At 46.9% G+C, this 23881-nt stretch overlaps 1 protein-coding gene across 1 annotated transcript; it reads right to left on the reverse strand.

Moving 5' to 3' along the window:
- Nucleotides 1-23473, reverse strand: LOC147613041 (PLAC8 family protein). Its single transcript, XM_086782335.1, has 5 exons — nucleotides 22319-23473; nucleotides 22132-22195; nucleotides 1781-1945; nucleotides 1564-1644; nucleotides 1-678 (listed from the first exon to the last, which is right to left on the reverse strand). Exons 1-5 carry the CDS (start codon nucleotides 22786-22788, stop codon nucleotides 442-444), a joined length of 1017 nt encoding a protein of 338 aa, XP_086638461.1. The 5' UTR covers nucleotides 22789-23473; the 3' UTR covers nucleotides 1-441.
- Nucleotides 23474-23881: the final 408 nt, after the last annotated feature.

The raw sequence follows: 23881 nt of genomic DNA on the forward strand, positions 1-23881 counted from the left end.
GACTGTACAGAATATGCCCTATAAATGAAACATTGTGAAAGTACATTGCATAAAATTTGCAAAGTTACATTACCATTAACATGGGCATTGTCATTATTGTGGAGCCCCGTCATGCAATTCTCACAAATGGCACAACTTTCCCGGTCCTTATATTTGGACAACCATGATAGGAGTACACTCCCAAACTTCACATTGAAACTTTGAAGTCTTAACAGGCACCCTCATCAAGCAATTGCGTGCTGTACTTTACGCATGTAAACTGCACATTAGGCAGCAGTGACTGCAGGATTTCTACTCTCTCCAAGGTGATGCGAGTCTATTATTTTAGCCACTTTAATGATCACACCTGAGAATGTTGGGCTTGGAAAACCTCTAAAAAGTGTCCCTGTGATTTTATGAGCACTTTCTTCCCTCGAAAGCTTCCCGTCATTGTGCAAGGCATCAGTTGTGTGATTGATCCATCAAGGGAGCACAGGATTCTTGATGTTGATTCCAAGAGTGGCCATCTGATTCTGAGTTGTGCTCAGTAGAGATGGTAACGACAACAGGTTGCTTTAATTCAGCAGGCTCCACATTCTGTAATTCAGATGGCATAGAATAGCTACCCACCCATATCGTGTCACCTCTGCCGTGCCAGTTTCCATCCTGCACATTATTCATCTCCAAGGTCCTTGCCTCCTGCAATCACAAGTATAAAGAGGTGTGGATGATTTAACTCACTGCAGCTTAACTTTTAAATAGCAATGCACGAGCGTGTGTTATAAGAACAATAGCAGTAGCAGAAAGGTAATAAATGAGTGCACACGTGCCTGTGTGTGTGTGTGTGGGGGGAGAGAGAGAGAGAGAGAGAGAGAGAGAGAGAGAGAGAGAGAAGCATGAGTTATAAAAACAATACCAAGAGCACAAAAGGCTGTAAACATGTGTGCATGTGTGTGATTTATAAGAGCAATAGCAGGAGCAGAAAAGGCCATAACCCTGATTGCATGTCTCTCTCTCTCTCTCTGTCATAGATATGTGTGCATGTATAAGAGCGACAGCAGGAGCAGAAAAGGCCATAACCATACCTGCATCAGTGTGTGTGTGTGAGCACGCCCACACACGGGCGCGCACTTGTGTTTCCATGCATGTGTATTCATACCAATGAAAAGTTCAGATTATTTCCCAAACTTAGCAAAACCGAAGTGCAATCTTGATTCTTAACTCCATGAGCGTCTACTCACAAGCTTCAAACTGTCAACTCCATCATGCATAACATAGACTACAAACTATAGCATCCCCGGGGATCGGACCCATGTGGGTGCAGGTTCATGGTCATGTCTACTTAAGTAAACAAATCTTCATGGGTAAATCCGCATTCTGAGTTTCTGTCACTTATGCTTAGTGAAGGGCAGACTCAACCATGATGAAGGCCAGCAGTAAAATGTGTGAATGCGCACGTGCTTGTTTGTTTTGTGTGCGTGCGTGCGTGTGCATGTGTGTGTGTGTGTGTGTGTGTGTCTGTGTGTGTGTGTGTGTGTGTGTGTGTGTGTGTGTGTGTGTGTGAGAGAGAGAGAGAGAGCATACCTGGCAGAGTGTACAGCAACCACAAATAAAATGATTGAGACTGTCATCAAAGGCACTAATAACTCCATCAGAATCGCTTCCCTGCAGAAAAACAAGCACAAGCACTATTCCATATGTTATTCAGGGACCTGAGCAAGGACTAAGTCGAGAACTTCAAAACCTATGCTTTCACTACATTGAAAAAACCAACATTGAACAGAGGAAGAGAGCAGAATACCTTTATATTGAACCTCTTCCGAATTTGAATCCGGTAGTAGCTAGCATATGCTGCTACACAAATCAAAAGTCCAATAGCGAAATAGAGGAACCGATGACCATAAGCACACATGAAAAGAACATAGCTGATGAGAGCACCGGCAAGCAGTACAAAATGAATCCCACCCTGCCAACCGCAGCAATAGAAGTGAGCCCAAACCATAATACATGATGCCCCATTCTCTAAGTTTACTTGTAACTAGCTAAGTTCTCAGAAATTGAAGTTCTAAGAAGGATTCATGCAACACACGTACACATGCACACGTGTGCATGTGACGTGTATGTCTGTATGTCTGCATGTATGTACATATGCCTGTATGTGTGTAGGTGTGAATGCATGTATGTATGTGTGCATATATATGTCATGTGCATGCACATGGACTGTCACGTGCACGCCCGTGCCATGGCTAATCCTCGGCATGAACAGTGGAATCCCTGATATAGTCAGCATTTAGAGCATCAGTAGCATTATCATCATGACCATCATCAGTGTCATCAGCAGTAGCAACATCAGCATCAACATCATCAGCAGCATCACCATTAGCATAAGTAGCATAGAGGGGCTCTAGGGGCTTGTCAGCAGCCATCAACCATCAGTCGGTAGCCAGGAGACACCTAGGCAGTAGGTGGCTAAGGCCTAGGCAGTGGCCTACAGCAGTGGGGCATGCAAAGAAGTAAGCGCAGCATTAAAGGAAGGAATTTCATGAATATTGTGTCCAGCATTCTGGCCAACAGCAAGGCAGTAGGCCAACCTGTACCTCAGCATGATATATAAGCAAAAGTCATAATTCAGTTCATTCACTCATTCATTTAGCATAGACGTCAGTAGACATCCAATGTAGGGGCCAAAGGTCAACCCCTTTGGGGCTGACCAAGGTGTACAAGCATTGAAGTAACCTTTTTGTACCATATGAAATACAAAAAACCCTGACACCGATCTCTCTTCTTCTCTCTCCTTTGTCTTAATCATGTTTAAATCAGCATCTTGTTCTTAAACAGGCTTCGGGCTGTGGATCAGTACAGCAAGGCTTCCACACATGCAACACTGACATGCCTAATCCAAGGCTAATCCTTGGTGGGCAGCAAATAAACATTAGATCTGGACACTAGCCAGGCTCAAATATTTGCAGAAGAAGCCCGACTTGACCAAGACAGCAGTTGGCCATGTGGATTGGGGCCTGCAGATGAAGTCGTTAGCATTTATACTTATTATTGTCCATGTAACTGTTGATTAGGTATTCCAAGAGCCTATAAAAGGCACAACATTTGCTCATTGTTAATTATCTCACTCCCACTTGGAGTTTGATCATGGATAGGACCCTTGAGGTCTAGAATTAGGCTTTATATCTCCTTTTTGGGAAGGCCAAAGGCCAGAGAATATATGTACCTTTTTGTACCATAAGAATATACTCAATACACAGCCACCTCTCTGTCTATTCTTTGTCTATGTTGATTGTTCTTGCATCAAGAGTTCCTATGCGATATTTAGGGCTGGGGCTGAAAGAAGACTATTAGAGCTTCCTAAATCCTAAGCATTGGTCATTGTAGGGTATCTCATTATTCACAAAGTGCTAAAGACTCCAAGGGCCAAGACAACCAAGGGGAGACTAAAGCAAAGGTAGACTTGAAGGTCAAGAAAAGGACATCTTGTAACATGCGGAAGCTTCGGGGAAGATCGGTAACTACAATGCTCAGAAAATCAACACACTTGTCGCGACGAAATTAATGCACAAAACTGAATGTAGAGGTGCAGAAAAATAGAGAGAGAGAGAGAGAGGGAGAAGAGGACACAGTATTGGGTCCCGAATACCCTCTGTAGGGCCCCCACCACGAATGGTGTATTTGCTTTTATTACAATGATGCAAAATCTGAAAATAAAAGACTCACTGAACCTATTTTGGCGGAGATAGATCTCTGCCCTTGACCTTCAAACCTTCACCCTTGCATTAGCTTCTCCCTTGGCTGTCCTGGCCCTTGAGTAGCTGCAGCACCTTGTGAATTATGAGATAAATGAACCGATTTATGCCTTGGGCATTTATACCCCCTACTGTATCCAGTCGGCTGGCTATATTTCCCTCCACAACCTCTTTATTTAGCATTAAATGCTGGTTTTTTATGCGTGTTCACACTAGGGCTGTCTGGCCACTTGTGGGCAGGCTGCTGGGCACTGGCCGACTGGCTGCTGGGCAGCCCTTTGGCCTGGCCGCCTGGCTGGGCTGGGCTGGCCAAAGGCCTTGTTGGCTGCCTGGCCAGGCCCCTTAGCCTGGCCAACAGCCTGCCCAGCCCTTCCTTGGGCTGGGGCCTGCCTGGCCCCTTGAGGTGGCCCATAGCCTTCCCCATGCCCATATAACTGTTCTTGGGGAAGCCCTATGGGCTGGCCCCATTCCTACCTACAAATCCTACTTCTACACAGTCATCTGACATCTGGTCACAAACCAAACATACAAAGCAACTGACATCATTCCAAAGGGAGACTTCGGACGACTGGAGTGGAACCCTGGCTTACTCGCCCCAAACTAGGCTCACATAGGACCAGTTTTCCACCCCAGGTCTTGCACCTTCTGTACACATATGTCTAAATGGCATCCAAGTGCGGGATGCATGTGACATCCCCTTCTGCTTAACTTGACGGAAGCTGCATAGCCTCCAAATAATCTGTCAATAACGCCGGATAGTCGTCCAAAAACTCTTTGTCAAGCCATACCGCTTCATGGGTCCCTCAGTGTGAAACTTTGTGAGGAACTGTCTTTGTCTTCGGCCTGAGCCATGCTTGAAGCCGTGCAAAAGGATCTATTTTGGAACCGTGACTTCAGCTTCATCACAATGATATCTGGTTCCGCCTCGTCTTTAACTTCTGAAGGGATTGGATCTGCATATGGTTTTAACCAACTGATGTGGAACACATCGTGCAAAAAACCAACTAGTTGTAGATTTCTGTCTGGCCGTCTATCTATGGGTGAAATGCACTAGAAAAATTCAATTTAGTACCAAAGTTATCAAACAATGCCCTCCAAAAATGACTGGTAAACTTGGCATCTCGGTCTAACACTATGGTTCTAGGAATCCCGCCAATCGGATACCAATGCCGAATGAACAACTGGGCAACATCCTCGACGGTCACATTGGCCCTATATGGAATAAGCATAACAAATTTGCTAAATCTATCAACTATAGTTAAGCACTAAGTATTGCGCTTACCCGGACTGGGAGACAAATTCGTGACAAAATCCATCGAAATATCTTGGAAAGATCCCTCAGGAATTGGCAAGGGCTGTAACAACCCTATCTTCTTTCCACGAGGAGCTTTCACCTTTTGACAAAGGTCACAGTGTTGTACATATGAAAACACATCTCGCCTCATCGTTGACCAATAATATTGCCATTCCAACTTCTCCAAAGTCGAATTTATGTCCCTATGACCACCAATAATGGCGTCATGGGTGTCGTGGAGAAGAGCTGCCCTGAACAACTTCATGACACACAGTCAGCCTTTGTAGAAAAGCCAACCATCGCGTATCAAAAAGTGGCATGGTCCTATGACATCCAATGCATGTTCCCACTGTGTACCGAATTCCTCGAAATTCACATACGTGTGCTTCATGTCGTCTAGTCCTGTACCAACAAGGTCGAGTCTAGTGGTCTAAATCAAAGTCACTTGTCCCTTCCTGCTCAAAGCATCAACCACTAGATTGGCCTTTCTTGGAAGGTACTCAATCATACCACCAAATTGCTGGAATATCCGGCTCCAGCAATGCTGTCAGTCATTCCATTGTGCACTTGGCATTGTCTGAATCCAGCATAATACCTGATGGTCAGTGCAAACCTCAAAGTCACGGCCATAAAGAAAATGTTTCAAGACCTGTATAACTGCGAGGAGTTCACGATCGTAGACTGAGTAATTCTTTTCTGTGGGTAGTAACTTATGAGACATGTAAGCTACTGGATCATAGTTGCTATGAAACGCGTTTCAAACTTTAGCAGACCCGTTTCAAACGTTGCATTTGAACTTTGTAGTTTGTACATATTCAGCATACACCATGGCTCATTTCTTTCTTGCATTGTTTTTATCTAGGATTGAAGTTTGAAACTTTGAGTTTGAAGTTTGAACATGGATGACTGCCTTGGCATATTTGGCATTTGCTATCCCATGGGCCATGGGCCCATTATGCATAGATGATAGTACATACTTATTACTAAATCCTGATACATCATACAAGCATGCATATATTCAACATATTATCATTTTATCAATGCTATCAATGATCCCATATATTCTGGCATATAAATATCATATATGGTATTGATTTTTCACATGCCAAGATGGGAAAGTTTGAAACGCGTTTCAAACTTCTGGGAAAGGTTTGAAACGTTTCCAAAACGTTTCAAACGCGTTTTTGAAACGTGTCGCTACTATGTACTGGATGACCATTCTGTTGTAATACACCTCCAATTGCGATGTTACTCGCATCGGTGATCACCTGAAATTGCTCGTCCCACGAGGCAAGTGCTAAACAAGGCGCTTCTGATAAGGCCACCTTGAGGTTCTTGAATGCCTCCAACGCTCATGGAGTCATTCGAATCCGTTGCCTTCTTGTCTTGACACCCTTTAGCAAATCCGTGAGATCCGCTGAGAGATCAGAAAACTTGTCTATGCGAGTGGAGTATGCCTGGTATATACCCACAAAGGATTTGATGTCATAAGCAGTCTGAGGTACTTCCCAATTGACAATCTCGACCACCTTAGCCGGATCAAGTCGAATGTCTTCTGCACTAATTATATATCCAAGGTAATGAACCTCGAACAGATAAAATTCCAACTTCTTCTCATTGACGTAGAGCTCGTTGCTTTCCAGCAACTTCAGAACTTTCTCCACATCAATGTCATGCTGCTCAACCATAGCTGAAAATACTATTATGTTGTCCAGAAATATGAACACACACTTTCCAATCAATTCCCGGAACACACGCATCATCATGCGATTGAATGTGACTAGGACGTTCGTCAAGCCAAAGGGCATGACCACAAATTCATAGTGGGCCCATTCCGTACGGAAGGCTGTCTTGGGGATGTCCCACTCCACAATCCTCACCTGGTGGTACCCACTCTTTAAATCGAGTTTCCAGAACACCTTAGCCCCATTCGGCCTCTCTAGAATATAATCTATTCGAGGCATCCGGAATCTACTCTTGATAGTGTTGGGGTAAAGGCATAATGCCCACCCTTATAGTGTGTACAAGCCCATAAGTTATAGTACATAGTACACTTAGTACTTTTAATGTACTAAGTGCACTATGTGTACTAGTGCAATATACATGTGTGATAGGGGAGTCACACACTCATGCCTCATGAGTTGACTTATCCCCACAACTCTCTCTCTCTCTCTCCCTTGTTCTTCTCTGTGTATGTCTCCCACACATGACCTAACCCTAATTTTGTTTTCTCCCCATCAACTGGTATCAGAGCCTTCAGTTCCTTCGAGGAGAAAGAAGTAGGATTTTCTTCAGGTGTTGCTGAGGACAAGCAAGCTGCAGCTACTCACTAGCGCAGTTCAGAGGAGTCAGCCAGGTAGTAGCGCAGTTCAGAGGAGGCATCCCGGCAGTAGTGCAGCAGCAGGAGCCGAAGCAGGTTGACTGACGCCCAAGACAAGGCAGGGGCTGCTGTGGCAACCTCTGATGACAGTCACATCAGAAGAGGTAGTCATCACCTAGCGAAACCACGCGAAGCGAAGGCTACTAGGCCCCGGCGCCCGTCAATTCGCGTAGCCAACAAATAGACGCCCAGCGCTAATACTGAAGTAAGCGAAGGCAACTGGGCGTTAGTCGTCGGCTGGTACACGCAGGCGGATGGGCGAAGGCGTTTGCGAATTCACGCGGGCTACAGCCGTCTTGAAATCCAACTCGTCACCGGCGCCACACAACTGGAGCCGAAACGAAGGCAGCGTAGCATACATCCTCCTCCGCACAGGCTCACGTGCCGTTGCTGAATCGTAGTGCTGCACAACCGGCAGATGATGAAACTAGAACAGTTACCAAATCAGAGGCGCCTCTGCAAATGCAACAGAACAAGCCTCTGACTTGGTTGTCAAAGAAGCCACAACCTTCTGCACAAGGCTTGGCAAGACTCCCTTGTGTCCACCTGCACAGAAGCTTGACGAGCAGCAGCATCAACAGCAAAATCGACGCCCTCCTTTCCTGCAACAAAAATCAGAAATTACAAGGTATTTGCCTCAATTTTTTTTTTGGGATTTGCAATTGAGCAAGTACAATCAACAATTGAGCAGGTACAGGTGCCCAATTGCTCAATTTTGAGCAAAATTGGCAAAATTGGGTGACATTGGTCACAATCAGGATAAATTTGCAGGAAATTGGTCAAATCAGGATCAATTTGCAGGAAATTGGATGTCGAAATTTGGGGCTTTTGATGTAATTGTGCAATTAAGCACTCATACATGCTGTATGATGTGAAAAATCGCACATTTGGGCAAAATTGCAGCAAATTGCAGTGCAAATCAAGGGGCTTTTGTGCCGATTTGGTTGATTTGCATGCAGGCAATCGCATTTGATGCTGTGGATAATGTGCTGATGCCTTACAAGCACTCAATGTGCATGTAAATCAAGGGGCTTTCATGTATTTGATGTATATGTGGCCAGGGGGAAGCATCGTGAACACTCTGGATGCCTTCATGTGCGTCAATGTACCATGTATGATCAGAAATTGATCTTAAACCAAGGGGCTTTTCAAGTTTGTAAGTTGTTGAGCTTGGCAAAGCAGCAGGCAAGACATTTATGCCTTGAATCCTCAGAAATCAGCTTGCAGTCAAGGGGCTTTTGCCCAATTTCTGTTCGGGACTGTTGTATGCAGTGTACTGGACTGTAAAAGTCTGATTTTCACTCATTTGGACAGCCAGGAGAGCATTTATTGCTACTGTACCTGCTGGTACAGATTTGGCACAGCTTTGTGCATGTTTTGGCATGGCTGTACACTGTTTTGAGTGACCAAAAGATTCAATTTCAGCTGCTGAAATTGCCGGTACAGGTTTGGTACATCATTTGTAAGCACTTGGTACTGTTGTACAGTACTTTGGAAGGGCAAAAGAGCACATTTGAGGTGCTGTCCAAAATCTGCAGCAACCAGATTTTGGTGTTTTCATCACATAAAGTGGGAGAAAAGTTGCATTCTTGCTTCCGCAGTGGGAGATAAAGCTTGGGAGAAAAACTGTGAGCACTTTGTTTGCTTTTGGTGCAGTGTTTGCACATTTTGCAGGGAGTCAGGCATTGACAGGTTGCATTTTGCTATGGCAACCACAGGTGAGAGCTCTTCATTGCTTCACATCAAGAAGCTTGAAGGCTCGCATAATTATGATATTTGGCAAACCCAGTGCTACAATGTGTTGCTCCAGAAAAAGCAGCACAAGCCTATCAAAGAAAGGGGTGTAATGCCCGCTTCTCTTACTGCTGAAGAGTGGGAAGATATGGATGAGCTGGCAAGATCTACTATCATGTTGTCTGTGTCAGACTCATTACTTTTCAGCATTCGTGAAGAGAAGACAGCTTGGGGAATGTGGCAGAGATTGCAGGACTTGTATGCCCAACAAAGTGCCTCAAGCAAAGTGTATTGGTTGAAGAAACTCATAGGCCTTCAGATGAAGGAAGGGGCTTCTATGACAGCCCATCTAAATGAGTTTAATGGTATTGTCAGCCAGGTCATCAATCAAAAGTTGGCAATGGACGATGAGTTCAAAGCCACCTTTTTGTTATGCACTTTGCCAGAGAGTTGGGACACATTCAGGACAACCACTAGCAATTCGCATGCTATGCTGTCATATGCAGATGTTGAGGGTGCTCTTCTTCAAGAAGAGATGAACAGGAAAAACAACTCTGTTGGAAAGTCCAATGCAATGAATGCACGTGGGAGATCCCAGCAAAGGGGAAAAAGCCAAGAAAGGGGAAGGAGCAAGTCTCGCTCCAAAAAGGATTTGGAATGCCATTATTGTGGCAAGAAAGGACACATTAAAAAGCAATGCTACAAATGGAAAAATGATCAAAAAGAAAAGGGAAAAGGCAAAGACAAAGAGAAGGATGAAGCCAAAGATGTAAAGCCAAAGGGCAAAAGTGGAGTCAAGATTGAAGAAATCAATGTGTCACATGCAGGTGGCAGCGAGGATGAGGTCCTCTTTACGTCTTCACTTGATGCCCATTCACTTCTTACAGGTGGTCATGGTATGCACTCATGGATCATTGATTCAGGTGCCTCCTTTCATGTCACAGGTTGCAGAGACTTGTTTGTCAGGTATACTGCTGGCAATGAAGGAGTGGTTTATTTGGGTGATAACCATGCATGCAAGATTCTTGGCAGAGGTGATGTGAGGCTTGTGTTTTCAGATGGCTCACAGCTTATGCTCCATGATGTCAGGCATGTGCCTGAGATCAAGAAGAATCTGCTTTCTACTGGACAGCTTGATGATGCTGATTATGTTACCACATTTGGTAGTGGAAAGTGGAAAATTAGTAAGGGCTCACTGGTTGTTGCCAAAGGCTCTAAGGTGGACACTCTTTATTTCATGCATGCAGGTGTTTGTCACCATGCTAATGTAAATGCAACCGAGCTGCCGGAAATTTCTATGTGGCATAGCCGGTTGGGACACATGAGTGTCAAAGGAATGGAGCAATTGTCTCGTTTGGGTTACTTGCCTTCTCTAAAGTTTTCAAGTTTTCAGTTTTGTGAGCATTGTATATATGGTAGGCAACTACAGTGCCCCCACAAGAAAGCTCTTGGACAGAAAGATGCTCAGTTAGAGCTTGTGCATACAGATGCCTCAGCTTTCTTTGGGAGAAGCAAAATATTTTGTGTCTTTTATTGATGATGCCACACGCAAGGTGTGGGTTTATCCTCTTCGTTTGAAGAGTGATACATTCTCAGTGTTTCAGAAGTTTGTTGCTCATGTTGAGAATCAAACTGGCAGAACACTGAAGGCTTTGCGTTCCGACAATGGTGGAGAGTACATGTCCAAACAGTTTCAGGACTTTTGTGATGCTAAGGGCATCAAGAGGGAGCTCTCTACTCCTTATGATCCTCCACAAAACAGGACAGCAGAGAGGATGAACAGGACCATACAGGAGAAGGTCCGTTCTATGTTGTCACATGCTGCATTACCTCATGGTTTTTGGGCTGAAGCTGTTATGACAGCCGTTCACCTTATAAACAGGTCACCTAACACGAGGCTTGGTGGGAAAGTGCCAGAAGAAGTATGGACAGGGAAGCCTCCGTCATACAAGCACTTGAGAGTGTTTGGTTGCGTTGCGTACGTGCACATACGCAGGGAAATGCGCACCAAACTTGATCCTAAGTCTCACAAATGCATATTCCTCGGATATGGTGACAGAGGTGAAATGGGGTATAGACTTTGGGATCCCATGAATAGAAAGATCATACGCAGCAATGATGTCATTTTTGATGAAACATGCATGTATAAGGAGCCTGCAAGGCAACAGGAGCCTGGCAGAGTCATCTTTGATGATGATGGACATCATGGACAACAACAAAGGGCTGTAAATCAGCCATTACAGCAGGAAAACCAGCCCTTAAATGGTGCTGAAAATGGTCCAAATGGACAGCCAGAGATGGCAGAAGATATCCCTATGGATATACCACAGTTAGAGGATATACCGGGCATGATATTTCAGCCTTATGGCATGGAACAGGAGCCACCAATGGGTGATATGCAGGCTGGACAGCAACCTGCAAATGATGGTCATTGGGTACGGAGGTCCACTAGACCCTCCAGAGCCCCTGACAGGTTTGTTCCAGGGGTTGACTACTTGATGCTCACTGACTGTGGGGAGCCCTCATGTTATAAAGAGGCTTTACAGAGGGCAGACAAGGCTCTATGGGAGCGTGCCATGAAGTCAGAGATGGATTCTCTGCATAAAAATGGAACTTGGAAGTTGGTGCATTTGCCTGCAGGCAAGAAGGTTTTGCCATGCAAGTGGGTTTACAGGCTCAAAGTTGCATCAGATGCAAAGCCAAGATACAAAGCCAGGTTAGTGGCTAAGGGCTTCAAGCAGGAATATGGTGTGGACTTTGATGAGATCTTCTCTCCAGTGGTCAAAATGACCACACTTAGAGCTGTGTTAGCTTTGGTTGCGCATGATGATTTGGACTTGATTCAGATGGATGTGAAGACTGCTTTTCTTCACGGTGATCTCCATGAGGAGATATATATGCAGCAGCCAGAGGGTTATGCAGTGAGTGGAAAGGAGAAGCTTGTATGCAAGCTGAAAAAGAGTCTTTATGGGCTCAAACAGGCACCAAGAGAATGGTATCATAAATTTGATACATTCATGAAATCTCAGAAATTCAGGAGAAGTGACATAGATCACTGCTTGTACACCAAGAAAGCTTTGGATGGCAGTCTATTGATCCTCATCTTGTATGTTGATGATATGTTGATTGCCGGGAAATCTCGTAAAGAGATGGATGCCTTGAAGTAGAGGCTGCATCAAACCTTTGATATGAAGGATTTGGGTGATGCAAATCACATCTTGGGTATGCGGATACTTCGGGACAGAAATCAGCATGTGTTGTATTTGTCTCAGAAGGAATACATTGGCAAAGTCTTGCAGAGGTTCAATATGGACGGGGGGAAGAAAGCTAGTACTCCTTTGCCTCCATATGTGAAACTCAGTGCTATGGACAGCCCACAGTCAGATAGAGACAGGGCTGATATGGCCAAGATTCCGTATGCTTCAGCTTGTGGCAGTCTCATGTATGCCATGGTTGCTACTAGGCCGGACATTGCATTTGCAGTGGGAGTGGTTTCTAGATACATGGCCAACCCTGGCAAGAAGCATTGGGAAGCAGTGAAAGGTGTCATGAGATACCTGAAGGGCACACAGGATTTGTGCATTTGCTTTGGCAAACAGGATGCATTAGTGCATGGTTACACGGATTCGGATTATGCCGGTCATCCAGATAACCGGAAGTCTACTACCGGTTATGTGTTTACATTCACAGGAGGTGCTGTGTCATGGATATCCAGGATGCAGAAGTGCACTACCTTATCTACTACAGAGGCCGAGTATATTGCAGCCACAGAGGCTTGCAAGGAGGCATTATGGCTATCTCGGTTAGTGGTTGATTTGGGATATACAGGGGATGTTCCATTGTTGCATTGTGACAGTCAGAGTGCCATCCAGTTGGCAAAGAACCCTGTCTTTCATGCAAAGACGAAGCATGTGGATGTGAAGTATCACTTCATCAGAGAGGTGATAGAGAACAAGCAAATTCAGCTTGTTAAGATTCACACGGATGACAACCCGGCTGATCTGTTGACGAAGAGTTTGCCTCCGGAGCGGTTTGCTCATTGCAGACACTTGATGGGCATTGGATGAGGCCAGTTTCAGCCTTGATATGGCCTTGTATATTATCATGTACATGCTGATTTTTCTTTTCCTTTACTTAAGGGCACTTTGCCTTTAAGTGGGAGGTTGTTGGGGTAAAGGCATAATGCCCACCCTTATAGTGTGTACAAGCCCATAAGTTATAGTACATAGTACACTTAGTACTTTTAATGTACTAAGTGCACTATGTGTACTAGTGCAATATACATGTGTGATAGGGGAGTCACACACTCATGCCTCATGAGTTGACTTATCCCCACAACTCTCTCTCTCTCTCTCTCCCTTGTTCTTCTCTGTGTATGTCTCCCACACATGACCTAACTCCTAATTCTGTTTTCTCCCCATCAGATAGTCAGCTTATTGAGTGCACGATAATCGACACACAAACGAGAAGACCCATCTTTTTTCTTGACAAACAAAATCGGTGCTGCAAATGGCAACACGTTGGGGCGGATACAATTCTTAGAGTTGGAGGTCCAATTCTGATTCCATTGCCCTTGAAAGGCGATATGGAAACTTGCTCGGGAGTTCCAAGCCTGGGAGGAGATTGATCTTGTGGTCCTCCAGTCTAGACGAGGGGAGCTAGGGAGGGAGATTATCCCAAAGAAAAAGCTTCTGGAACTTTTCATGGAGAGCCAAATACTTCTCGGAAGCACTGGCCACCGTCTGGACAGTCTAGATGTATATCATCGCACAATGTGCGTCTTTCCTGATTGCTCGTTTAACTTGCAAGTGGCTTATGAGCGGAAAGTTCGGAATTCCTAGCTCACACTTAATGGTCACTGGGGCGTTTGACACATTCCGACTAATCTGGAAAGTGTGCTTGTCACACTTGACATCATGAACGAATTTGTGAAACCACTGAATGCCTAATATTATGTCTACTCCTACAAGAGGGGCAACCATAAAGTCACGCACAAACTCTATGCCCTGAATAACTAATTTAGCACCTAGAGCTTCATACTTAACGCTCGTTGTCATGCCTGTGCTAAAATCCTCAAACTTACTTGTTCTCCGAAGTCAAGATGAAACGGACACGGCAAGCGGCCTGTTCCATGACCACGTCCTTCGTGCTGCCGCTGTCAAACAAGACGACGTCTCTCTGGCCACCTATGTAACCAAAGGTCTTGAGCAATTCGTTGCGCTCATACTCTTGGTCATGGGCGCCCTTCTACTTATCTTCGAGCTCCCGACTAATGATTGCTCCAACTGAAGCATTGGGATTCGAAGAACTAGGGACAACCACTGGGGTCTATGTGCGAGCTGGGCTCACCACGGAAGTTGTGGAGGTTGAGGCGGCGGTCTTTGGAGCGGTAGTCTTCTTAGGACACTCCGAGAAGTGTTACCTTTTGTATGACAAAAGAAACACCTACCCTCCTTGTTGTACGGAGCAATCTCCTCAGCACTCAATTTGCCACCTGTGTTACCTACATCCGCTTTCTGGTCTGGAGTAAGCTTGGGCGCATTGGTCGAGTTCTTGGAGCCAGAGGCTCCCGTGCTCTGTCCTGGGGAAGACCCCGTCTAGTTCTGGCCTTTTCCCTCTAAGGTGGTAACCCTAGGAATAGCCGGCTGGGAAGTCTTGGACTTGCCACCATTGTGCTTCATTTCAGCACTCTGCGCAAGCGAGAGTGCGTCTTCGAAGGTGGCTGGCCTAAACATACGCACCTCCCACTAGATTTGCGTGTCCAAGCCATACAGGAATTGCCCTTTCTTGTCCGTATCAGATAAGCCTAACTGCAAACATAAGTTCGAAATTCTATTGGCAAACTAAAGAACTGGTTGCACGTTCTGACGCGCTCCTGTCACCAGCCTGGACATTTCCCAGTCTGAAAGGGGTCTGGTGGACTCCAGAATGTTTAAATATTTGGAAAGTACAAGCTTTGGGAATGGGGGATTATCCTAGAATACAAAGGACCACACTCCTAAAATTTAGGAGAGTTGCTATTTTTGGCCCGACTCCAATGGAAATTTTGTTCGCGTCATTACATCTGGAATTGAGCAGATACCAAGAGTTGGCAAAGTGCCTATGACAGAATGTCTACCAGTTGGGATATTTTTAGAGATAAAGTTTATGGAAGGACCCATCTCTTAGATTGGGACATGTGGCAAGGAGACAAGTGGCCTGACACTTGTTAGAAAGTGGATCAAAGTGAGACAAGTGGCCTCACACTTGTCACTTCAGCTATTGTGTGGCTCTCCACTTGTGATTGTAGCCTTCTCTTGCCATTTTAGCTCATGGGAGGCCCAAATCTATAAATTGGAGCCCCCTCTCTTCATTAATGGAGGCTCTCTTGCTGCACACTAGCCTCTACCACCATTGAAGGCTGCCCTAATGATGGCTACTCTCTTTCTCTCTCTCTTGAAGGCTGCCCATGAAGAATACCGGCTGTTGGGGACTGTTTTGGAGGTTTTGGAGGCTCCCATCGCGAAGAAATACTGAAGGCAAGGGTATTTAATCATTTATTATGATTTCTAGCCATTGTACTTGTTGCACCAGCATTTGTACTTGTTGTACCAGCCACCGTACCGGCTGTACCAACCACTGCACCTGCTGTACTAGTCATTGTACCTACTGTACAAGCATTTGTACTTGTTTCTTGAACTTCTGTTGGCAAGTCGTTAAAAACGTGCTATGCGCTTGTTGAAGCTCCCGCCCATCCCTGCTTGCGCGTCCTGCACACCTGCGCCCCCCGCCTTGTCCTCTCACGCCTTCTCTTGCCCCCCCGCCTGCTGTCGCTTCTGCGCCCCCCTCCCACGCCGCCCTGCCCGCCGCCCCTCCTTTTTGCCCCCTCCGCCTGCTTACGTTGCTGCGCCCCCCTCCCTCGTCGCTGCTGCGCCCCCCTCCTCGCCTTCTCGCCTTCTCGCCCCCCCCCTCTTCGCGCCCACCTCACCTCTGCAGCGCCCCGACCCCCCCCTCCGCCAGCATTTCTCCTCCCCGTCCCTCTTTCGCGTAGCTGCCCCCCCCCCCGCCGGGCTTCTCCTTCGCCACTTCACCCCCCCCTCCCCTTTCTTGCTGACTTCCGCCCCCAGGGGGGTTTTTTTTTTTCCCCTTTTTCTCCGGCCTTCGTCTTCCGCCTCTCTGTGTGCAGCTCGTTTCTTGCAGGATTTTCGCTTTCGCCTCACCTACGCCTTAGCTTCAGACTCTGATGGAGACTCCTCCCGCCTCGCCTCAGAGGGACTCATCCGCAGCCCCCTCGTCCGCCCCTGAGGACACCCCCATCATGGCTTTCTCTTTCGCCGGAAGAGGAAGCGAGCCTCACCGCAGAGGTGGAACGCCTTCAGGCTCATTCCACCATCTGCCGTATAGTCGGCACTCGCCCCAGCAGAGGGGAGATCCGGGATCTTCTCCAGGCCCGCCTTCTTACAGATGTGGGCAAGATCCTGGACGTACAGCTACTGTGCCGTGGACATTATCAGATCGAGTTCGAGACCGCCCAGAGCGTGGCCAAGGTCCTTGCCATGAGTCCCCTTGACATCAGGGGTGCTCGGGCTTTCTTCAGACCTTGGCAGCATGGCTTTGACCCAGCAGCGGCGGCTGAGCAGGGAGAGCGCCTTTTTCATGTTACAGTTTGCTTCCCTGGACTCCGTCGGGAGTATCTTCCGCTCCTCTCTCGGCTAGGAGCATTGGTGGGCTCGGTACTAGAGACTGGCCCCACAGCAGCTTCAGTGGTGGCCAGAGCAGCTGGGCTACCCTCCGTCAGAGTTTTGGTGTCTGACATCTCCTCCCTTCCTAAGGTCATTCAGCTACCTAGGATAGGGGGGGGATGGATTGATCAGAGAGTGGAGTTCTCGGGGCTCCCGAACCAGTGCTTCATTTGCAGGTAGGTCGGTCATCTGGCCAAGGCCTGCCCTCGCAGGAGACCTCGACCCCCACCACAGCAACAGGCCCCTGATGGCCCGCCCACAAATGCGGCATGGCAGGCTGCCTCCGGGACACCTGCTCAAGCCACAGAGACCTCGGAGTGGCAGCCTGGACAGGGGCGCCGCCGAGGGAGACAGCCACAGCAGCACGCCCAGAGACCGCTGCAGCAGCAGCCACAATCTCAGCCTCACTGGGTTCCCGTGAGGAACAACTTTGCTCCCCTCCAGGAGGAGACCCCTGCGGCGACGAGACTGAGGACCAGGAGATGCCAGCACCCCCTCCTTCACCCCCCCCCCCACCCTCGTCCCCTCCCACCGCCTCGCTTCCACCTTCGCCGCCTCCCGTCCCCGCTCCGGTTTCGGCAGCGGCTCCCTCTCCACCCCACTCACCCCCCCCCCTCCTCCCCCACCCGCCTCGCCTTCTCGGGAGACCCTGGCAGTCCCCTGGCGTTCGCCCGCAGTCCGGAGGGCGCTGAGCACCGACCTCACTCGAGCACCACAGAGGAGACCTACCATGCCGATTCGGGCTTCACGGATATCATCTATCCGCAGTCGGCTGAGTCGCCTCGGTGTTAGACAGCGATCGGAGGCTTTTGATTACGCCTTCACTCGGCTTTTTGGAGCAGAGGGCCCCCATGAGCCAGCACCCATCCGAGTTCATGTAGTGATACCTCCGGCCCGCGGGGAGGAGGCACTTGATTCAGCGGTGGCCTTCTCGTTCCCTCTATGTGGCCCTTGCGACCGGGAGTGGACTCTAGAGCTCGCTCTTAGCACTTTGAAGACTCAGGCAGTTGAGTTTTCTCATCATGTGAGCAATCTGGAGGTGACAGATGTGATAGGCCGGCTCTGGGAGTTGGCTCATTTTTTCTTGGATCCCGGGAGTGTGGATGCCTTGGGATTCGTCATTTGGTCGTGCGTATAGTGGCAGACTTAGCACGTGACCCTGGAGATGTATGTATACACGAGGTTGCTGATGATGGATATGTGTTAAGGCTGTGGCCATTAGTGACAAGCACAACATACCCTGTGTAGTGTTCTCTTGTCCTACGTGCTCTCTTGAAGATTGTTTCTACCATGTGTGGGTGGAACAATAGAGAGTAGATGGAAGGGAACATGGGCACTTGAGAGGGTAGTGTGAGTTGGTGGCCGAAATGCCTACAAACTATTGGTGGCCTAAATGCCTATAAACTATGTGTAGCAGAAATGCTTATGGAACACCAGGTTATCTATGCCTGCGAGTGATTGTTTTATCTTGTTACTTGAACCCACCTCTCATCCAAGGTGTGTGGTCAGAGTACCAACACGGAGTGCAAGTGGTAAAGTGGACATGACGGGACTTATGTCTATGCCAAGGGTCATGTGGACCGATGTCTTGTTAGCAGGAGACTTATTTTGTCTCACCCATTTACTTGGGACATGGATTATGATATCTGGACTTATGGGACTGTTTTGTCTTGCCCATTTACTTGGGACATGATTATGATATCTGGACTTATGGGACTGTTTTTGTCTCGCCCATTTATCTTGGGACATGATTTTGATATTGGTATTATGGAGACTTATTAAGTCTCGCCCATTTCTTTGGGACATGGATTCTTCAGTTATATTGGATTTTTGAGACCGTCTCATCTCGCCCAATCGATGTGACATGATTATATCTTGAATATATGGATTGAAGCTTAAAGTTGCAGACAACTTTTAAGAAGCTGGGGAGGATGTCACCAGCCTGGACATTTCCCAGTTTGAAAGGGGTCTGGTGGACTCCAGAATGTTTAAATATTTGGAAAGTACAAGCTTTGGGAATGGGGGATTATCCTAGAATACAAAGGACCACACTCCTAAAATTTAGGAGAGTTGCTATTTTTGGCCCGACTCCGATGGAAATTCTGTTCGCGTCATTACATCTGGAATTGAGCAGATACCAAGAGTTGGCAAAGTGCCTATGACAGAATGTCTACCAGTTTATGGAAGGACCCATCTCTTAGATTGGGACATGTGGCAAGGAGGTGGTTAGAAAGTGGATCAAAGTGAGACAAGTGGCCTCACACTTGTCACTTCAACTATTATGTGGCTCTCCACTTGTCATTGTAGCCTTCTCTTGCCATTTTAGCTCATGGGAGGCCCAAATCTATAAATTGGAGCCCTCTCTCTTCATTAATGGAGGCTCTCTTGCTGCACACTAGCCTCTACCACCATTGAAGGCTGCCCTAATGATGGCTACTCTCTTTCTCTCTCTCTTGAAGGCTGCCCATGAAGAATACCGGCTGTTGGGGACTGTTTTGGAGGCTCCCATCGCGAAGAAATACTGAAGGCAAGGGTATTTAATCATTTATTATGATTTCTAGCCATTGTACTTGTTGCACCAACATTTGTACTTGCTGTACCAGCCACCGTACCGACTGTACCAACCACTGCACCTGCTATACTAGTCATTGTACCTACTGTATGAGCATTTGTACTTGTTGTACCTGATGTACCAACCACCGTACCGACTGTACCAACCATTGTACCTGCTGTACTAGCCATTTTACTTGCTGCACCAGCATTTATACTTGTTGTACCTGCTGTACCAACCACCGTACCAGCTATACCAGCCACTGTACCTACTGTACCAGCCATTGTACCTGCTGTACCGACTGAATGGAGAGTTGTACTTGCTGTACCAGCTCTATTGCATGAAGACCCGTGGTTTTTGGGGAAGAATCAGTACCCACACGGAGGTATATGGATTATATTGTTGGCTCGGCATTTCTACAGCCTATGTTCCGGCTTGGTAGCCTTGTGTTGGGCTGTGTTATGGCATTTGTATAGGGATAATCCGGCATCTCCCGTGGGGAGAGTAAGGCCCTCAAAGCTTGTACATGATATTATTCTCCTTGGGTAATAAAATACTCCAAGGAGGGGGGTCGGCCCATTCCGGCCTCTATGCGGTGTCACACGTGCAAGCTCCATTTTCAGCATTTGTGGATGTTTTGTCCAGCTTTATGTTTTATGCAAAGTGATGATAAGGCTGTGGCCATGTTTAAATGTTTTAATATGCATTGATGGTATCAACAAGTGTGTCAAAGGCCCTAGTCCCCCGGGCACACGCCGCGAGTTTCAGCTCCCCTAAACTCGTCTTCAAGTCGCTCAAGGTAATGGGGCGGTTGAAACCGCTGCTTAAGGTCGCGGATAAACTCATCCCAAACATAAGCTACCATACCTAATCTGGTGTCCACCGAGGAATGGCCTCACCTTCCAAGTACCAACTGGCTAAGATCACTCTATCAGTATCGTTCTTTCTAACTGCATCAAAGTAAGCTTCAAATTGATGCAACCATGAATAAAGAGTTATAGAGTCGAGTTTACCATTATACTTACTGAAATTTATTTTCTCGAGAAAATGATTCGAGGAAGCCCCGGTGTCAGTCTTGCGTCGAAAGCCGCAAGGTATCGTTCATGTTCCACACGTCGCATGGCTTCGTCTTCACGTTGTCAGATCTCCAATGCACGCATCTCCAACTCAAGCATCGAACTCCGCCCTTCAAGAGGGTCCCTGTGTAGAGGATCTGGAATCTGGGATATGGAAGGAGAGGGAGGAGGAGACGGAAAACGCGAAGCTGGAGAACGGGTGCGCTCTTCCAGAGCCAATATCTATGCCTTCTGCTCTTCCAACTTGGTACTCTGGTCTGCAATTGCTCGCATCATCTATTGGAACATCTCTTTAACACTCATGCCTGATGCCCTAGCTGGGCTACCTGGTGCACTTTGGTCCAAAGGTTCTACTTCTACAAAGTCGTCTGGCATCTGGTCACAGCCCTATGGGCTGGCCCCATTCCTACCTACAAATCCTACAGTCGTCTGACATCTGGTCACAGACCAAACATACAAAACAACTTCCAGAGGGAGACTCACAGCGCGGACCAGCACTGCTTTCATGTGCAGGACAATGCACACCTAACCTCGGACGGCTGGAGTGGAACCCTGGCTGACTCGTCCCGGACAAGGCTCACATGGGACCAATTTTCCACACCACGTCCCTGCACCTTCTGTACAGATATATCTACGTGGCATCCAAGTGCAGGCTGCACGTGACACATCTTCAAGCTGTGGATTTCCAGCCAAGTAAGGTCTCCAAGAAGTCAGTCTTTTACATCATTCAATAAAGCAAATACACCTGTTCTTGCTAGGGGTGCCTTCAAAGGGTATTTGGGACCCAATTGGGTTTACTCTTCTTTTCTCTCTCACACACACACTCTTATCTCTACTACATTGTGCAATCATCAAGAACTAAGGTGCTGAATATTCCTTATCAAAGTATAATCCTGTCTGTAAGCTTCCGCATGTTACAGTGGTATCAGAGCATCAGGCTCAGCTATGCTAAGTGCTGTTGGTGTCCCAGAAGAAGTGCACATGTCCAAGAAGAGTAACTCAGCATGTGTCAAAACCCCCAAAAGCTAGTTTGTGTCAAGCAAAACCAAGGGGAGGATTTCATGGGAGTCAGTAGCCAGTTGGGGCTGCCAAGGAAGGCTTTTATGGAGCAACTCCAAGGATAAAGATCATCCAAGGGGTGAAGCCAAGGGTGCCAAGAGGTTGCCTAAGGACTGCAATCCTCTCTTCTTTGTTCTTGAAGATGAATCACTGCATGGTTATTGCTTTCGCATTGATGGATCGAAGAGATTGATTTTACCTTCCATTTGATCACTGATGTGGTGTTGGCCCACTTCAGTGAATGTCTCCATGAAGGTATCTTGCTTGAGATACCACTGATTCGGAAGGTCTCGATGTTGGGCATTAAAAGCTAGCTTTTCTTGTTGTTGCTTTTCCTTGAGCTCAAGGTCAACTTGCTTGGCTACCTTGTGGATAATGGACAATTCAATTGATTCCTAGAGTATGGACTCGATAACTTGGACCCTTGTGAAGACAAGTCATTCTGGCGGTTAACGGGGGGTGGCCACCACCTCTGCCGTGGGTGGGGTCTTCTCTATCTCTTCAACCTGTGTTTCCAGCAGCTGGTTGAGCCGAGAGAGAGAGAGAGAGAGAGAGAGAAAGAGAGAGAAAGAGACGATTGACCTTGCTTATGCAGCTCCCAAAACCAGCTCTGTTGAGATTTTTTCCATAGGTGATGCTTGGGCAGCTGCAATGATGCCATAAAATGCAAATTAGGGTTTAAACCTTGCAAAGTTTGTTGTTATACTGCATTCTACTAGCATCATAAACCAACTGTGCACAAAAAATGAAAGCAAGAACGATCACGAACCAGAAAGTCTGAAATGCAATCTCTTTGTTATCAAAGCAGTCCAGTACTCCACCTTCCCACATTCGCTGTACTCCGACTTCACATGCATCTCTTTGGATGTCAAGCGATAAGGGCTCCCTTTGCATGGCTATGGTTGCACAAAGGAGGTCGAAATCGAGTATGGGGAGGCTATCCAGTGACTTTCTCTCTCTATCCTGTAGAGCAAAGATGGGGCTTTGATGCCAATTACTGCTTTTCCCATCAATGATCAAGTGCTGGACCTTCTTGGCAGATGAACCACATGCAGGATCACCATTCAATGGTTCATGGGCGGCATTTGGTGCAAGAATCTCCACCCCCCGATTGGCAGATGAAGCACACCCAGTGTCATCATTCAAAGATTCATGCGTGGTGGCATGTGGCAGCGGGGGCGGGCAAATGCTCTCCTCATAGGGGGGGATTACAGGCTGATCAACATGTAAATCCTCCATCACCTTAAGATAATTTTATCTAAAAGTGTAAGCTGAGAGGCTCAGAATCAAATGCAGGGTATGGTTGCCCAGAAGTAGAGCTCATCCAGAGGCAAAACTATACACAGCATAACTTTAGATTAAAAGCACCGGAGAGATGTTGGCCAATGACTTAGCCAATGCTGTCGCGTGAAGGAAACAGCGCCCAACAAGTAACCCTTGCTGCAAACCCTATCTTGGAAACCCTAATTTTGAAGAAATCTCGCCGACTAGTTCTTTGGGTGAAAACCCTTATTCCAAACGCTAGCTTGAAACCCTAATTTCTCAATCCATTATGAGTGCAACAGATCACCATGCAATGACCTCTGCTGCTAGCCAGAAACCCATTACTTAAAATCCTAATTTTGAGCTCAATGGAGGCCTATTATGTGCTCTTGATCAACATAATGTGCTGGCGAAACTCAGAATTCCAAAGGGGAAAGACAGGAAGAACCTTTCTCTGCAAAACACGGAAGCTGATCTTTTCCTCTTCTTTTGCCTGGCCAATGTAGATCTGCAGAAGGGTTACAAGCAAACCTCGAGGGTCGAAAACATATGTACGACACGGTGTGCTGTGACGCCGCCGCGATGTCGCCGTCATGTTTAACGGTTCTCCACATTGGATGGTGGCCCTAAGCTTGTTACCTACCCATGATCCATCATGACTAGGCTCCCACTGACCTTTTGTCTTCATAAAAATAAAGACGCACCCACCCATTTGATCCCAAGGCTTGTGCCCTCTCCTCACTTAATTTTTGAGGGCCCTCAAAAATAGAATTTTTCTATATACTTGCATTTAAAAATATTGAAAATGGTTCTAACACAGGTGAACACTGCCTGCAAAAATCAAGCTTGCTTGTGAGCTTTTCAACATATAAAAATATCCGCGAAATTTTTGCTTAATTTCTTGTCAACTTTCTTTTTTTTTGGGGCGGTCTTTTGTGCTCGTGTGCGTGTGTGCTTTTACTGCCACCGTCAACAGCTAGCAGGTTTTGAACCCAGCACCTCTTGCATGGGACTTCACCTTTCTTGATTAGTTTCTCCTCTTACTCAAAAATGAAGACACTCCCAAGTG

The sequence above is a fragment of the Cibotium barometz genome, chromosome 44, assembly GCF_041138505.1.
Source record: "Cibotium barometz isolate CiBa-2024 chromosome 44, ASM4113850v1, whole genome shotgun sequence".
NCBI lineage: Eukaryota > Viridiplantae > Streptophyta > Polypodiopsida > Cyatheales > Cibotiaceae > Cibotium > Cibotium barometz.

What these genes read in the sequence shown, in the direction of transcription:
- LOC147613041 (XM_086782335.1), bottom strand. Translation starts at nt 22,788, where the DNA reads ATGGAGGATTTACATGTTGATCAGCCTGTAATCCCCCCCTATGAGGAG. An exon ending in TTGGGAGCTGCATAAGCAAG is followed by an intron (nt 1,946 to 22,131) that starts GTCAATCGTCTC and finishes TGCGGTTGGCAG; the next exon opens with GGTGGGATTCATTTTGTACT. An exon ending in GGAAGAGGTTCAATATAAAG is followed by an intron (nt 1,645 to 1,780) that starts GTATTCTGCTCT and finishes GTTTTTCTGCAG; the next exon opens with GGAAGCGATTCTGATGGAGT.